This window comes from Cynara cardunculus (genome assembly GCF_001531365.2).
Source record: "Cynara cardunculus var. scolymus isolate 2C chromosome LG 15, CcrdV1, whole genome shotgun sequence".
In the NCBI taxonomy this organism is placed as follows: Eukaryota; Viridiplantae; Streptophyta; class Magnoliopsida; order Asterales; family Asteraceae; genus Cynara; species Cynara cardunculus.
In genome coordinates, this window is record NC_037542.1 from 17,909,170 (window position 1) to 17,924,684 (window position 15,515).

The 15,515-nt window shown below is 33.0% G+C and overlaps 2 protein-coding genes across 2 annotated transcripts; one reads left to right on the forward strand and one right to left on the reverse strand.

Annotated features, from left to right (window-relative positions):
* Positions 1 to 576: 576 nt before the first annotated feature.
* LOC112527666 (KAT8 regulatory NSL complex subunit 3-like) lies at positions 577 to 7,979 on the reverse strand. Its single transcript, XM_025138432.1, has 8 exons — positions 7,952 to 7,979; positions 7,687 to 7,861; positions 7,252 to 7,313; positions 6,966 to 7,092; positions 6,388 to 6,460; positions 5,706 to 5,771; positions 5,118 to 5,348; positions 577 to 915 (listed from the first exon to the last, which is right to left on the reverse strand). The coding sequence occupies exons 2-8, from the start codon at positions 7,854 to 7,856 to the stop codon at positions 658 to 660; spliced, it is 987 nt and encodes a 328-aa protein (XP_024994200.1). The 5' UTR covers positions 7,857 to 7,861; positions 7,952 to 7,979; the 3' UTR covers positions 577 to 657.
* LOC112527667 lies at positions 1,870 to 3,129 on the forward strand. The gene is made up of 2 exons (XM_025138433.1): positions 1,870 to 2,459; positions 2,602 to 3,129. The coding sequence occupies exon 1, from the start codon at positions 1,909 to 1,911 to the stop codon at positions 2,455 to 2,457; it is 549 nt and encodes a 182-aa protein (XP_024994201.1). The 5' UTR covers positions 1,870 to 1,908; the 3' UTR covers positions 2,458 to 2,459; positions 2,602 to 3,129.
* Positions 7,980 to 15,515: the final 7,536 nt, after the last annotated feature.

Genomic DNA, 15,515 nt, shown 5'->3' on the forward strand with positions numbered 1-15,515 from the left:
AAAGAGAATTAAGTTTTATTTTGAGTTATATTATTAGTAAAATGTAACTATGTTCTACCATGTGTTTTACCTTGTTCCACAAGGTAAAAACACGTCTGTTCCACGTAAAAATCATGTCAAATGTGAAACAAGGACCATGTCTTGTCCACTGTACCAAACACACCCTAATGAATTTGAAAGAACCAAAACATATATAAATACGTATAATTCTAATAACATGAAAGCAAATCATCATTTCAATGTGTTTGGTATGGCGAACAACACAGAATAGGGATCACTGTTCCACATTTTGCAAGACTTTTATGTGGAATGGATGAGTGGAAGAAATGTTCTATATACTCAATGACTCAATGGAACATGTGAAACGGACCTATATTTTACTAATATAAGTATATAACCTTAAAATAGAACATAATTCTCTTTTAAAACATCAAATATGTCTCTCTTTATATTTTTATATATTCTTTAAATTTTATTTATTGTATTTTATGGTTTTTAGAAAACTTTTACTTTACCATCCTAAATTTTATAATTTATTAAATATTGATGATGATAAAATAATATATAAAATAAAAATTAGAAACTAGAAACTTGGCTTCATATTAAATGTCTTACAAGAAAGCATCCAAATCATAACCTGTAATTAAACTGATGTCTTTAATCAAGTTGAATCGCCTTTTCACAATTGCTACCTTCTCCGTCCGGCTCAACAGTGTTCTTCCGTAATTTGTTCAAAATTATCCTTTCACTTGGCCGCCTTCTTTTTGAGATGAACTTTGGTAGTGATTCCGCTTGAGATTCAAGTGCCGTTGGCCTGCTTTTTGGGCTAAACTTCGATCGTAATTCCACTTCCACTTGAGATTCAAATATAACTTCTACTTGAGATTCCACTTCAGCTTGCATTTCAGATTGTTCCTGTTCAAATCAATGTACAAATTTAAAAAATTACGATTGTGTTTTCAAAGGTGTTTCCAAAAACATAGGGTCTATTTTTTAGCAACCTAATGGGACTCGCAACTTATTCATTCAGCTATACATGACTGTTAGGTAGTGGCTTAATGTATAGAAAGTGGTTAGATTCAGTAAGCTTCTAGGGGGAGCTTTATGCAGAAAGCCTAAAACCTGTCCCTCCCAATTTAAGAAACACGCTCCTTCCATCTATGGAAAAACTCTCCCAAACAAAGGCCTTCACAATCCATACAGACAGATTAATCCACACACAACATTATCCATACAAGACTTAATGGAAAACCAACCAAACAGCCCCTTACACAGATGTAAGGAAACAAAACATCCTGAAGAAACAAAAACATCAGTATTTTATTGAAATATCGGGTTTTATTGTAGTTTTTAGGCATGAATCCAAGCGAAAAATTCTCATGTTTAATTGAAATCACAAAACACCAGTAACAATTTGTCACCGATAACTTTTAGAGGACCTGTTTGAACTTTTATAGGACCAGTGTAACTTTTAGAGCAGTGTAATTTATCACCATTAACTTTTTGAAGACCATGTTGAAACTTTTATGGTGAAATAAACTTTACATCAAGAATTTGGAAAGTGTGGTGCCATTTCTTGCATTTAGCCCCTAAAAGGTTTAAAATGTTATGTGGTCCATTTTGAAAGCTTTCTATTTATAGAAATGCAATGGCAATTTGTACATGCTAATCAACAGCTTTTAAGATGATGAAAGAACCAAAGTCCTGTAAGGCACTTACATAAAGAAGAGAAAAACAATGTTATCTTGGGGGAAAAGGTGAAATAAAATGAGAATCCAATTCCAGTTATGAAAATGGGAATCCAATTCCGAAATCCCAATTGCAAAAATTGTTATAAAATGCATGTGTGGTGTGTTTGAATTTGTGTGAGTGAATAATCAACCAAGCCAAACAAAAGACTTGTCTACAATGGCTTCAATGCAATTGCAGAAGCCAGTTGACCACACCAAAAACTTCCCTCAACATGGCCATGTCCCAACCAATGCCCAGAATAAATGTAACACCTGCGGCTATCAAAAACCGGTTGACCACAACAAAAACAACCCTCAAAATGGTCATGCCCTTGCCCAGAACAAGTGTAACAACACCTGCTCCTGCTGCCAGCGTAAAGAAAACGAACACTCTTTTACCAACAAAGTGAAAGAGATGGCAAATTCGGCTTACAAAAAGGTGGCTGACCAGATGCACCACCATGATCAACACAGCAATGGGCATCGGCCGATTACTGGGCCAAAACAGGCATGCCATGGCTCTGGAGGAGTGACCGAGGGGAAAAAGAAAGAAGGGAGCATGACCAACTGCATACCTAGAATTGGTGATCATAAGAGGAGAGAGAAAATCCCTAAAAAGAAGGGAAACAACTGTAAGTGTAAAGATGGAAGTGGAAGCAGAAGCAGAAGCAGAAGCAGCAGCAGTGACAGTGAAAGCGACAATGATGCTCACATGAAACGTAACTAGAGGTGTGTATTTACTATAAGTTCGATCCAATCTCGAGGCCAAAAACATGGAATTGGAATTCAGAAACACTTATTGTGGTTACCTAGACAGCAATAAACACCAATTAGAAATCATCTAAGCAGGAACCATTCTTGGTCTATGCAGGATCAAGGGGAGGAGCACTTGCGGACACATCTAAGAAAATGGATGACTGATCTAGCTATGAATATATATATATATATATATATATATATATATATATCCTACATTCAATAAACTACAACTTGTGGTGTGGAGCTTTATTGAAATTGGTGTGTAAGAACTACAACTATTTTTCCTTTTGTGTGTTGTTTTCTAATAAATGATATCAATTCAAGGATTTTGTAAGAATATGTAGAATGCCATAGCTCTTTTACAAGCTTTCGCTTGAAAGACACCAAAAACCTCAAGATGAGTAAACCATGGGGAAGGGAAGTGAGGTTTGCCACTAGCTAATTGATGCGCTCAATTACTAGGTAACTCACAAGTGCATGATTCATACGCCGGGGGTTCTAGATTAGTCATCTACAAACTATGAGGATAGCTTATCTGTTGTAGGATTTCAGGTCGAAAGGAAAAAAATGACAACTTATTTGAGAGTGTGATGGTGTGATTCCTATAAGAACAATCATGAAGTGGTAAATTTGATAGTTTCAAAAGTAAAACAAATACTACATGAACTGAAACAACCAACCAAAAATACATATAATGATATGGAGTGTCTAAGGGGTTGTTATTAGTAAATGCCCAAAAACCAATCATATGATGATTTTAATTTTGAGTTTTGTTTCATGAAATTAATTAATAAATAAAAGGCATTGCCCATTTTATTATGTTTATACTATATTTTGTGTTTTAATTATTCATAATAAATAACCTTAAAATAATGTATTTTAAATGTCCCTAGTTATTTATTATTTCGGGTTTAAGGTTGGAGTAATATGACAACAGCTAGCATATGTAGGGATCATATAGAGATATTGAATCTGCATATGGGTACAAGATGGAGATTTTGTGCACCGGACGTGACTCGCTATGAGAACACTGCATTGGATGTCATGTGAGTGTAATAAGTGTTTCTCATGTAGACAATGTACATGTAATTCTTTGACTTGAGAACAGGGAGTTTGTAGTGTGTGAGTGACGTATTTTGACATTTATTCTAATCATTTCGTAACCAGGTGACAGAACGACTGTTGGGTATTTTATATATCACATGGTAAAACTAGAATGTATCGAGATAAGATTTGTCCCTCCTTTATGACGGGAGTGATGTCTCTGGTACCCTTGATAAATATATACTAAGAAAACGTATGCCTGCTCAGATAATTGATATGAGATATCATGATCTGTTTTATCAGTATATTAGGGAATCAAGAGACTAGAGATTGCACATAACGAGAATGACACATTCAATATCTCGTGTTCAATCTGGACATCAAGGACAAAAGAATTAAATGCGTAAACTAAAATTGACTACAAACCGATAATTTGTTGTATCACATATTCTCTTTGGGTGGCGATGATGTATTGCTAGATACCGCTCATTGTTTATAAATATAAATAAGAGATTTATATTTATTGCCAACATGTCGAGAACCCATTGGGTCACACACTTTGAACATATCTGAATAAGGAGTTTCAATAATTAAAATGTTTAATTATTATATCTGATTTGTATTGATTTAATCTAATTAAATAAAAATCAAATATTATTTTATGTTGGACATAATGTATGTTGGCAAAGGATAGTCTTAAAAGGTGTAGGGATGGTGTTCGGAAAGTCTCACACTCAAGTAAAGTGTAGGGATGGTGGTGGTTTTAGGCCATACTTTTCATAACTACAAAATGTATTGACATTTTATGCAATTCTTACTCTTGCAAGTTTCTCTCTAAAATCACCTACAACATATGCTCCCTTTTCTTTCTAAGTTTTGAAACTGTGACTAGTATCACGAGAAGACAAATGATTCAGATTGTTCGCGTGGATACCGTGGAGGCATCAAGTCTTGTTTGTTGCTTATATTCAAAGTTTCTCTAACTGTGAGGTATAAATTCGAAACACCCAATTTATTTCGGTTCGTATGGGTCTTTGGAGGGTTACAGTTTTATTTTCTGTTGTGCTTGAGATCCCGTAACCCAACAGTTGTTTGGTTGGTTTTCCATCAAGTCGTGTATGGATAAAGTTGTTTGTGTGCATTAATCTTTTGTATGGATTGGAAAGATTTTTGTTTGGAAGGGTTTAACTGGGAGGGACAGGTTTGGAAAAAACTTGGCTTTCTGCACAAAACTCTCCCCTAAAAACTTACCAAATAAGTCGCTTTCTATATCATTGAGCCACTACCAAACATTCATGTATATCTGACCTAATAAGTTTGAGTCCCATTAATCTCATTAAGCTGCTAACTAACAGGCCCTAAATCACTTGTTTTGGACTAGCTATCACAAAACACTGCACATGTGAGCTACCAATCAAGGACAGAGATCATATTTGATACAGGATTGAATGTCGAAAGCAAGGCATGAGATTACAATATATAAGAACTTGCGGATATGAGTTATTTTCAGTAGAAAATTATGGTTATTATGATAATACGATTATAAACCAAAATATAAAGAAACTATTACCCTTAGGAACTCACTCTGGGCCCAGCATTCACCTTTTCACCACTGATCCTTGAAACAAACATTGCAACAGCTTCAACAGCACGTGCTTCGGCTTCTTCACGAGTCATTCCGGTTAACTCAAGATTTTTCTTCGCAATTTGAAATGAATGGTCACCATTTTCAATCACATGCAAAGCATTAATAGCTTTCAACTTCTTCCTCACCACTTCCAACAGTTCCAGCGGACAGAAGCCATCATTACTCCCCTATATAAGACAAAAATAGAAATCAAACCTTAATGCCAAGTAGCCCCAGCATTAGAACAGTTAGATTCATTATAAAGTTTAAAAAGAGGCAAGGTTAAATTAAAATTTATGGCAATGTAACAGGTGGCCAGCCCAATTCTATGGAATTTGATATAAGTCAAGCTTACCGACTACCAAAGGAAAGGCCAGTTCAAATTTGTTCTTTCTTTCTTTATATATTTATATATTTGAAAATTAATATCATCAACATAACTGTAAGAAAGATGAAAGTTGAACCAGGTTAGTGTGTGAAAAGCAGGAGAACATTAAAATGGTTTTTATGTTGGGAAATAGCTCCGTAGAGATTTATTCTTTTACCTGTACAAACATAATAGGAATCGTAAGTTGCAAGAGGGGCTCATCTCGAACTGCTCCCTTTGTGGCCTGCAACATCATGCATTGTGTCAAAATACCATTTCACATGTGATCTCTGTTAGGTCGACAACAAAAAGATTGTAATCTGCCAAAGGCAGAATATGGAAGTCCACATGTCTTGAAGGGCACAAGATCAACTCAGCCAGAGGCATCCAACCCCAGACAAGCAACAGTTGTCAAGGGGAATCCACAACATCTGGATCAAAAATCCCTGGCACTACTTACTATATTAACCAGGAAACCAGTCACGCTGTTCACTAAATACAATGATGTTAACAAATGTACTTTTACATATAGGCGGACGAGCTGTTTTTCCAGCCTGCTATCTTTTTATTGCATTCTTCCTTTTCTAGCCACTCTAAACCAAATAAAAATCATCGACCTAAGCAATTACAACATTACAAATTAACATCGATGTGCCCAAAAATTTCTGCATTTTACTGAATTCCATTTACCTATGCAGTAACAGAAACTTGTAGGGCTGGAAAAAGATGGAACGTTAGACCTAATCAAGAAATTTTAAAAGCCAACAATATAAGTAACCCAAATAGTGAAACTCACTGAAAGGCCAACATACAAGAGACAAGATTCAAACAACAAATGTAGGATACTGTTGGCAGCAAACCTTTAGTGGGTACCCCAGGCAAACTACAGCTGAAGCCCCAATATCATTCTCAGCAGCTACCATACAACTGATCCTGTCGAGAAATTAATTTCAGTTTTTTGGAGCAATCTATGCTTATGCAACTAGATGGGAACAACATGCAGTAGAAAATATGGGGAAGGAGAGAAATGAAATGGCCCAACAGAACATGTTCCTTGTGTATTTATGAAATGCCTATTACATCCAGCCTCAAGACTACACCTGAAGGGGATGTTAGTGATGCAGAGAAAGAAAGGATGTGTGTGAAGACATGGACACATAATCTTTCTTTGTTCACCAAGAATTTTGAGAATCCTGTCTCCAGAATAGCTTCTTATGTCCTATTGGAACAATACCGTTTATGGCATGCCGAAAAGTGTTGTTGCACAAAACATGGAGCAGAGTAATAACTTAAAAAGAACGTTTGGCAAGACTCCAAGTTTTACAGAATACCATTATGCATGATGCAGGCAACATCTGAGAAGATTGATTGTTGTGAGTCTCTAACTAAATATAAAATGAAATCAGTCATATATGTGTCATCTTCAACCACCAATTACCTTGAACCCATGGATTTTCCAACCAAAATCAAAGGATGTTCTGGGTACTTGGCAGCAACCTTTCTTACAATATCTGAGTGAAAACCAACCAGTTTTTCTTCCTTGGGAGGAGCTTTTCTTCTACCATCTGCCAGAAGCCATAATCAATTAAGGATTTACGGTGACACTGTGCATGAATTTCAGATCACAGATGACACATGTATAATAGCGTGCATAACTTCAAACTGCAGAGGGACATAAGAATTCAAGAAAGCTCTAAATGAATTCAACTGTTAAGAAAACTCACATGGGTAGTCAAAAGTTATTACTTCCACAGCATTTAAAGCATCGGCCAACAAGTTCCTCCATCTGCATAAAACTCAAGCCTGAGGTTCAATAGTAATCTTTTGGTAAGCAAAACTGTAGATCTGAGCACATATGTCTTAGCCCATGGCCTTTGTAGCAATATAATGAAAATCATCATTTCAAATTGAACTCACTGTATTTCACATTCTTGTGTACTACTTGGTTAATAACAAGCATACTATGCAATAGAAATAAAATTAAATCAGGTAGAATGAACATTTAATCTGTTCACGCAAAGTATTATTTTTTATCAAACAAAAACGAAAATGCCAAAAAACCAAAAAGTATGAACAACATTACGAATGTGAATCATGAATAATTCTATTACTACTTTTGGCTGGAGACATATAATATACAGCGAAAGCAAAGTTAAAACCTGATCATCCACTCGGAAGTTGAAGGAGCGCCAGCTCCATGAGCAAAAACGACCACCGGCGAATTATTAAACTTCACCAACGAGCTTTCAGCTCTTTTGATCATCGGAGCATATTGTTGTCCTACTTGTTCGTATTCGGTTTCCATCGTTCGCGGGCGCTTGGAAGCCATTTTCCCTGATCAAAGAGAAAAAGTTTAGGTATCAAGTTGATTGATTTCAACTACTTCATTGAAAATTTTCAGGCAAAATAGGAAAAAACCCTAACTTTCCTGTCGGCTGATTTTCTCGCGCCAAATGACATCGGCTCCTCGGCTAGCCGAGGAAGAGTGTTCTTAACTGGGCTTAAAGAAGACATAATTTGGGCTTGCCCAATTATTCCAAGGTACATTAAAAAAAAAAAAAAAAAGTTAAATGCATGAAATAGCAACCTACTTTCATAATATTTCTTATTATAGCATTCTACTTTTGTTTTTCTTTATTACAGCAATGCACTTTCAAATTATTTTTTATTAAGGCATTGTACTTCAAAAAATCTACCCATAATAGCAATGAGTAACTTGTTACCTTTTAAACCGGTTAACCCTTTGACTTTTTTGCTTGTGTGGCTTTAATGAGATGATGTGGATGACACATCATTTTGATGACTTAACTAAAATTAAAATAAAAACCTGTTTCAAATTATTATTAGTGATTTTCATTTTTCATTGCTATTATCTAAAAAAACATTAAAATTTTTTTTTACTTTTTCTTATTAAGTTACATTCAAATTAAATATTATTAGAGTAAAATATTTATTAAATAGATATGAAACATTATTTTCGAGATATATTTTGTTTGTAAAAAAGACAATTTTTCCTATCTTATGTTGTTCAAATAAATACATATCTTTTAAAGTTCTCTTTAAAATATTAACGAAATAAATTGTTATCTACAATTTTTTAATATTGTTATATTAATAAATAATTCAAAAAAATCTAATTAATTTAACATATTTATACGTCAAGTAAAAAGTTTTTGAACAAATATAATGTATTTTTTAAAAGATAATATTTTTTGGTAAAAAAAGAACAATTCTTATTTTTCCTTTTTTTGAAAAACACATATTTTTTAAAAAATATTAACAAGATAAGTTGTGTTATTTTACAATGATGTAGTAAGAAAGTCATATCACTATAGTATATGTGGACAGCCTACGTGGACAATGAGGTGGCATGGAAACCTAGTATAATGGGTAAATTTAAATCAAAAGGTTACCCAATGCTATAATGGGTAAATTTTTCAAAGTACAATGTTCTAATAAAAAATAGTTTGAAAATACATTGCTGTAATAAGAAAAACTGAAAGTACAATGTTATAATAAAAAAATTTATGAAAGTAGATTGCTATTTTGTGCATTTTGTTTATGGTTATTGGGTTCATATATAATTTTTCAAGTTTTTAAATGATGTGAGCCATGGTGCGGTGGTGAAATCAAGTCTTAAGTTTTATTGTGTTTTTTAAGAGTGTAAAATCGGGATTAAATCTCTACTCACTACTTTTTTCAGTTTTCAAATAATTCATGTTCGAATTTTCGTGTATGGGAATGTGAGTAACTATTTACCTATTTAACGTTTTAGTTTTTAAGTTTCCTTTTTATGTTTAGTTAAGTCTTAAGTCTCGTACATAATTATCATTTATTCTCACGCTATATATTAAAGTAACCACACACCTTACAAAATAAAGTGTCGTAGAACACCATAACGTGTTACAATGCAAACCAAGCGTTAGAGTGGAACCATATGGGTTAATGTGGCAGCGAACCTAAGCCTTGATGCTATAACCCGCCATAACGAGTTATCTATAACCATGATAATTTTTTTTTTATGATTAGCCTGTATATCCATCCCGCTATGCGAGCTGACTAATCCCAGGACGACCACCTGCTTTGCAGATAGCCCGGAGTCACCGCATTTGAACCTTCGTGACCACAAGAGGATTTTTGTTCCTCGTTGAATTTGAATCTGAGACCTCATGATAATTTTTATAAAGGCATATTTTTTTCCTTCTTAAACAAGTGATTGAATAGGTGGATTGCCTTATTGTGGAGCTCTCCATGATGCCAAATTGGTTGTTCTTCTCATTTGTTTCATGTTGTAACCTGGACTCAATCACTTAGGGGTCGTTTACTTAAATGCTTATTGGGTAAGCGTTTATCGTTAAGAATCAACACTATAATTTATTTTATCGGGTAAGATTTTTGTACATCAAAATGGTATCGTATGCAACAATTTACCCAGTAAGCACTTATCCGGGTAAGAGTCGCTACCCTCACTTACCGAGCAAGACTCTCCATCTTTATTATTGTTCTTACCAGATAAGATTTTTTGCCCTTGTCATGTTCATCTGATAAGGAAAGTTACCCGGTAAACACTTTCCGGGTGAAGTTTAGTAAACGGCCCCTTAGTGTTATAATTTTTTTTAAAAGTATATAATATTTATATATAACAATTCACATGCATACGCTTCTCACATTTGGTAAATTTAAACACCTTCACTCCGGAAAGATTGTCGGATACCGCTAGGTCCATGGTAACAGATAATATCCTATTTCACATTATCGTTTTATTAAAATAACAGATAATATCCTATTTTACAAAAACAAAGTCATTATATATATATATATATATATATATAGGGTTTGGTTCACGTGATACCAAGGGTTTTTCGTGAGACCCGTAAGACCAATTTATGTTCACTGATCAACTTTATAAGCTTATAATCTAAAGTTGTACGGTGACAATTTTGTGATTATTGAGAAGTCTCGTGACAATTTTGTGATTATGAATGTTCAGATTGTAAATCTAATCCAAATGTTGAGAATTGGTCTTACGGGTCTCACGAAAAACCCTTGGTCTCACATGATCCCAATTCTATATATATATTAACTTTACGTATTTCTTACAATTATATAATTTTGTATGTCATTTCTTATATTACAAACACAATAAAACTTTTAACACTCAAAAGCAACAGGTGAAATGCAAAAAGTCTTCACCCTCATCAGAGAATTGATCTAGTGGTTCTCTTCAATTAGAATTGATTCAAGGGTGAAGACGACTTCTTATCCTTCTCAACCATAACTTAATTTGATCCTTACCGGAAGTCAACCCTACATATTATATATGTATACAAGTGGAGTCTTGATCAATGCATGAGAGCTTAATTAATGATACATCCATGGTCTTAACATAAATTCATTCAATGGTTCCTGCATAATGCATGTAGAAATTAACGGGGAAAAGTAGGGATACATCATACATCTTCTTAAGCACCACAAGATACAATGACATCTTATGCTATATATACAGATGTAAGTAGGTTTATATATATATATTTATATTTATATATATATATATATATATATATATATATATGAATCCCACCAGTGATCAGATCTTTTAGAAAGAAAGAAAGAAGGAAAATGGTTCATCTGCAAATCCAACCAGCTCCAGATTAAAACCAGTATATAATATATAGTACTCAATTTAAGCAAGCTCTTGGTTCTTCTCCACCACCCTCACTTCTTTTGTAGATCTAAGCACATTTGCCTACATAACACACACACACACACACGCAGAGTAAAAACCATCATATATACATACATATATATATATATGGTCTTTAACAGTCAAAGGAGTGAGAGAGATCTAGAGAGAGAGAGAGAGAGAGAGAGAGTAGTTGACCTGAGAATCAGTGATTTGAACAGCAAAAGCATCAACAATGAACAAAGATAAGGTCTTGTTGTAAGTTCCAGGTTCAAGTTTCTTAGCCAACAAGTCATTATGCTTCTTGCTTAAGTACATTTCCACCTCCCTTGCCCCTCTGTTGCTTCTGCACATATACATGTATATATATAACAACTAAACATAGGCACAACACACATAATTATGGATGGTGGTGGTGGTGGTGGTGGTGGTGGTGGAGGTGAAATTACAAAACTGACCTATCAGATTGAAGACGCTCATATTCAGGATCATAGTTCATGAACACAAAATGCAAATGTTTGTGTTTGTCACCCATGAATTCTTGAGTTGGCAGCTTGCTTTAACTTGACTTAATTTGAGTGATAAGATCCAATGGTCATTGCCCTTTTATCCTACACCACCATACTTTGACTCTGTCAAACTTAACCATCATGGATCTCAACATTTCAAATTTTATTCTTTTTTATATAATATCTCATCTCATGAAGCTTTGGTAGAATGGAAATTAGGTTTGCAACTATGGTCCTTCTGACCACTTCTTTAAGAGAAACAGTTCCTCACCAGAGCTGTTCAATACACTACAACAAAATTGGATTTATAAGTTGTCACCAATTTCCATTTGTTAAAGTATCCCGGGTTATGCATAGATTAATCTCGTTAAATTGTGACCGCAAAAAATCAACCCTGATAAATTCAGTGGACACAGTTATTGTATGTCTGTAATTGAATCCTGAACAGATAGATGTTCCACCACATTCTCAAGATCCTAACCATTACTCCACGACCTTTGTGGCTACCAATTTCCAAGTATCAAAATAGAATATTTCATAAAAACTTCATTTATATGACAAAAAAAAAAAAAAAAACGTTCTATTTATAAGGTATTGTAATAAGTTTACAAAACGCTTTTAGACGTCTTAATTTTTTTTTTAGAAAACTTCTTTTTATAAGACACTTGTTTTCATAAGATATTTTTTCAAATAGTGTCATATAAAATAATTAATATGACGTTTTTTTATAAAAATGTTCTAAAAAACTTGTTACGACATCCAAAACTGCCGCATAAGCTTATTACAACGTTTTTAAATATGCTACTTTATTTTTCGCTCTTATAAACTAAGGTGTATAAAAGGGTCTATTAGTGGCATCCTATAAACCTAATTTCGATACGATGATATTAATAGGAAAACTAAATAAATACATGGTTTACCAACTTTTGCAACTTGATCTTGCAACACTAAAATATAACACACACACACATACATATATATATATATATATATATATATATATCTTATTTGACACTTATTATTAACCGAATCAAGGATCAAACTCAGAGCTCAAGAATGATCAAATTTTAGACTGAAAATGTACTGACATATCATTACTTCATCGAAAAGAAAACAAACTGATGAATCAGATAAATGAATAAAAATCAACGACTAAACGAGAGTTGGTTTATGAATAAAAATCTCGTCACCAAACTTTAGGTTTCTTCTCTGTACGTCAATCATGTACTGCCATGCATATCATTACTTCATTGAAAAGAGAACAAAGTGATAAATGTATATTAGTAAAAAGGATGATATGACTAGACTAACTTAAAGTCAAAAAGGCCATGTTTACGAAAGTTAAGACTTGTTTCCTTAAATCATGCATGGAATTTACCTAAGAAGCTTCTCTCATTGACATAAAAATTGTAGAATATTGGTCACATATGCACGCTCACTGTTAGTCGAAAAGTCAACTGATTCCCTTAAATCTAAACCCAAAAATTAATTACCATGTTACAATACAACGTGCACAAATAACGATCAGCAATTAATTAACATCTATGTTTAAATTAATTAAAATACATTATGTATCCGATTATCTATGCTATACTGAAATATTTTATATCTGTACGTATTTTTTAACATATCATGTTTAATTTCTTGACAATTTTTGTATATATATGATATACCAATCACTTTTTCTGCTTTAGACTTCAATGATCGATGATAGCAACATTTGGGCATTCGGATATGGTGCATGTATAATTTTCTTATATTTCATGATAATAAAAATGTGTTTGTTAGTTAGCTCCATGGCTTATTTTAAAACTTTAGAAATCACCGAATGTCACTTTTTTTTATTAACTGTTATATCCAACATGTTATGCGAGTCGACTAATCTCAGGGTAACCATCTGCTTTATGAGTAGCTTGGAGTCACCACATTTGAACATCAATGGCCACAATTAGATTCTTGTTTTTTCTTGGATTTGAACCTGAGACCTCCGGACACTTTTGACATTAGGAGTCAAAGCTCAAACCAATCAGGCACCACTATTGTAGTTCGAATGTCACTTTTATCTTCTATTTGATATTATTCTTGTAATTTATTGGATAATACGTAAGTATAATTAATATGCAAACATAGAACGTTCAAGCCCTATATAGGTTAGGTTCACGTGAGACCAAGGGTTTTTCGTGAAATGCGTAAGACCAATTTATGTTCATTGATCAACTTTATAAGCTAATGATCTAATGGTCTAAAGTTGCATAGTGGTAATTTTATAATTATTGAGAAGTCTCGTGGCAATTTTGTGATTATGAATGTTCAGATTGTAAATCTAATCCAAGGGTTGAGAATTGGTCTTACGGGTCTCATGAAATACTCTTGGTCTCACATGATCCCAAGTCTCTCTCTCTCTCTCTCTATGTATATATATATATATATATATATATATATACGTATACATATATATACGTATACATATATATAGGGTCGGGTTCACGTGAGACCAAGGGTTTTTCGTGAGATCCGTAAGATCAATTTATGTTCATTGATCAACTTTATAAGCTAATGGTCTAAATTTGCACGGTGACAATTTTGTGATTATTGAGAAGTCTCGTGGCAATTTTGTGATTATAAATGTTCAGATTGTAGTCTAATCTAAGGGTTGAGAATTGGTCTTACGGGTCTCACAAAAAACCATTGGTCTCACATGATTCCAAGTATATATATATATATATAGAGAGAGAGAGAGAGAGAGAGTTTGTTTCAAATGCAACCCATCGCATTTGTACAACCAATGCGACCTAATAAATTGAAATATTTGTGAATATGATGAAAGTTCATTTATTATGATTTGAATATTTATGAAAGATGAATATGGTTCATTGATTATGATCAATACTTTATATTAGGAAACAATCAAAACTTTTATGAAATTACATATTCATCAAATTAAATGAACGGTTGAGATTGGGTTGTATTGGTTGTACAAATGTAAGGGGTTGTATGATAACCAATATATATATATATATATATAGGGGAGCGTTCAAATGAAAATCACTCAATTTGTAAAAACCGTGAAAACATCATTCAACCAATCATAATTTTTTATTTTGTTCATTTTTTTTTGGAATTATGAGAGGTTGATTAACCATTTTTATTGTAGAGGGTGTTAATCATAGATATTATCATCTTCATTATTTTAAATTTAGATAAATACATGAAACAGTTTCATTAAATATTATATGAAACAATTTCGTAACCATATATGAAACAAATTTATCAAAAAAAATATTATATGAAACAATTTCACAAGATTGATTAAACAATTTCATGAAAATTTTTCATAAGATTAAACAATGAAATCGACGTATGAGGATGGTTTGTACGGTTTATAAATGAGGGTGGTTTTCATTTGATCGCTCATATATATATATAGAGAGAGAGAGAGAGATGAGCGTTCAAATAAAAACCTGCACCATTTGTGTAAACCGTGTAAACCAATCACATCCATCAATTTTCTTGATCAATGACCAAGATTAGTTTACTTTATTTTAGGAAATTATATATATATATATATATATATTAAAATTTTATTTTATTTCAACAGTAAGGGCAAAAATGGTAAACAAAATTTAACATTTGGTAACATCCTTCTAGATATTAATGACACTATTTTCATTTTTTAAAGCAATATATTATTTTTAATTTTAAATCACATCCATCAATAAAACATATAAAAAAACGAATATAACACACCATATTCAATTATATGGAGTGAATCGTTTTAAATTTTGAATTACATTAT

What these genes read in the sequence shown, in the direction of transcription:
- LOC112527667 (XM_025138433.1), top strand. Translation starts at nt 1,909, where the DNA reads ATGGCTTCAATGCAATTGCAGAAGCCAGTTGACCACACCAAAAACTTC.
- LOC112527666 (XM_025138432.1), bottom strand. Translation starts at nt 7,856, where the DNA reads ATGGCTTCCAAGCGCCCGCGAACGATGGAAACCGAATACGAACAAGTA. An exon ending in ACTTCCGAGTGGATGATCAG is followed by an intron (nt 7,314 to 7,686) that starts GTTTTAACTTTG and finishes AGTTTTATGCAG; the next exon opens with ATGGAGGAACTTGTTGGCCG. An exon ending in AGGTGAATGCTGGGCCCAGA is followed by an intron (nt 916 to 5,117) that starts GTGAGTTCCTAA and finishes TGATTTGAACAG; the next exon opens with GAACAATCTGAAATGCAAGC.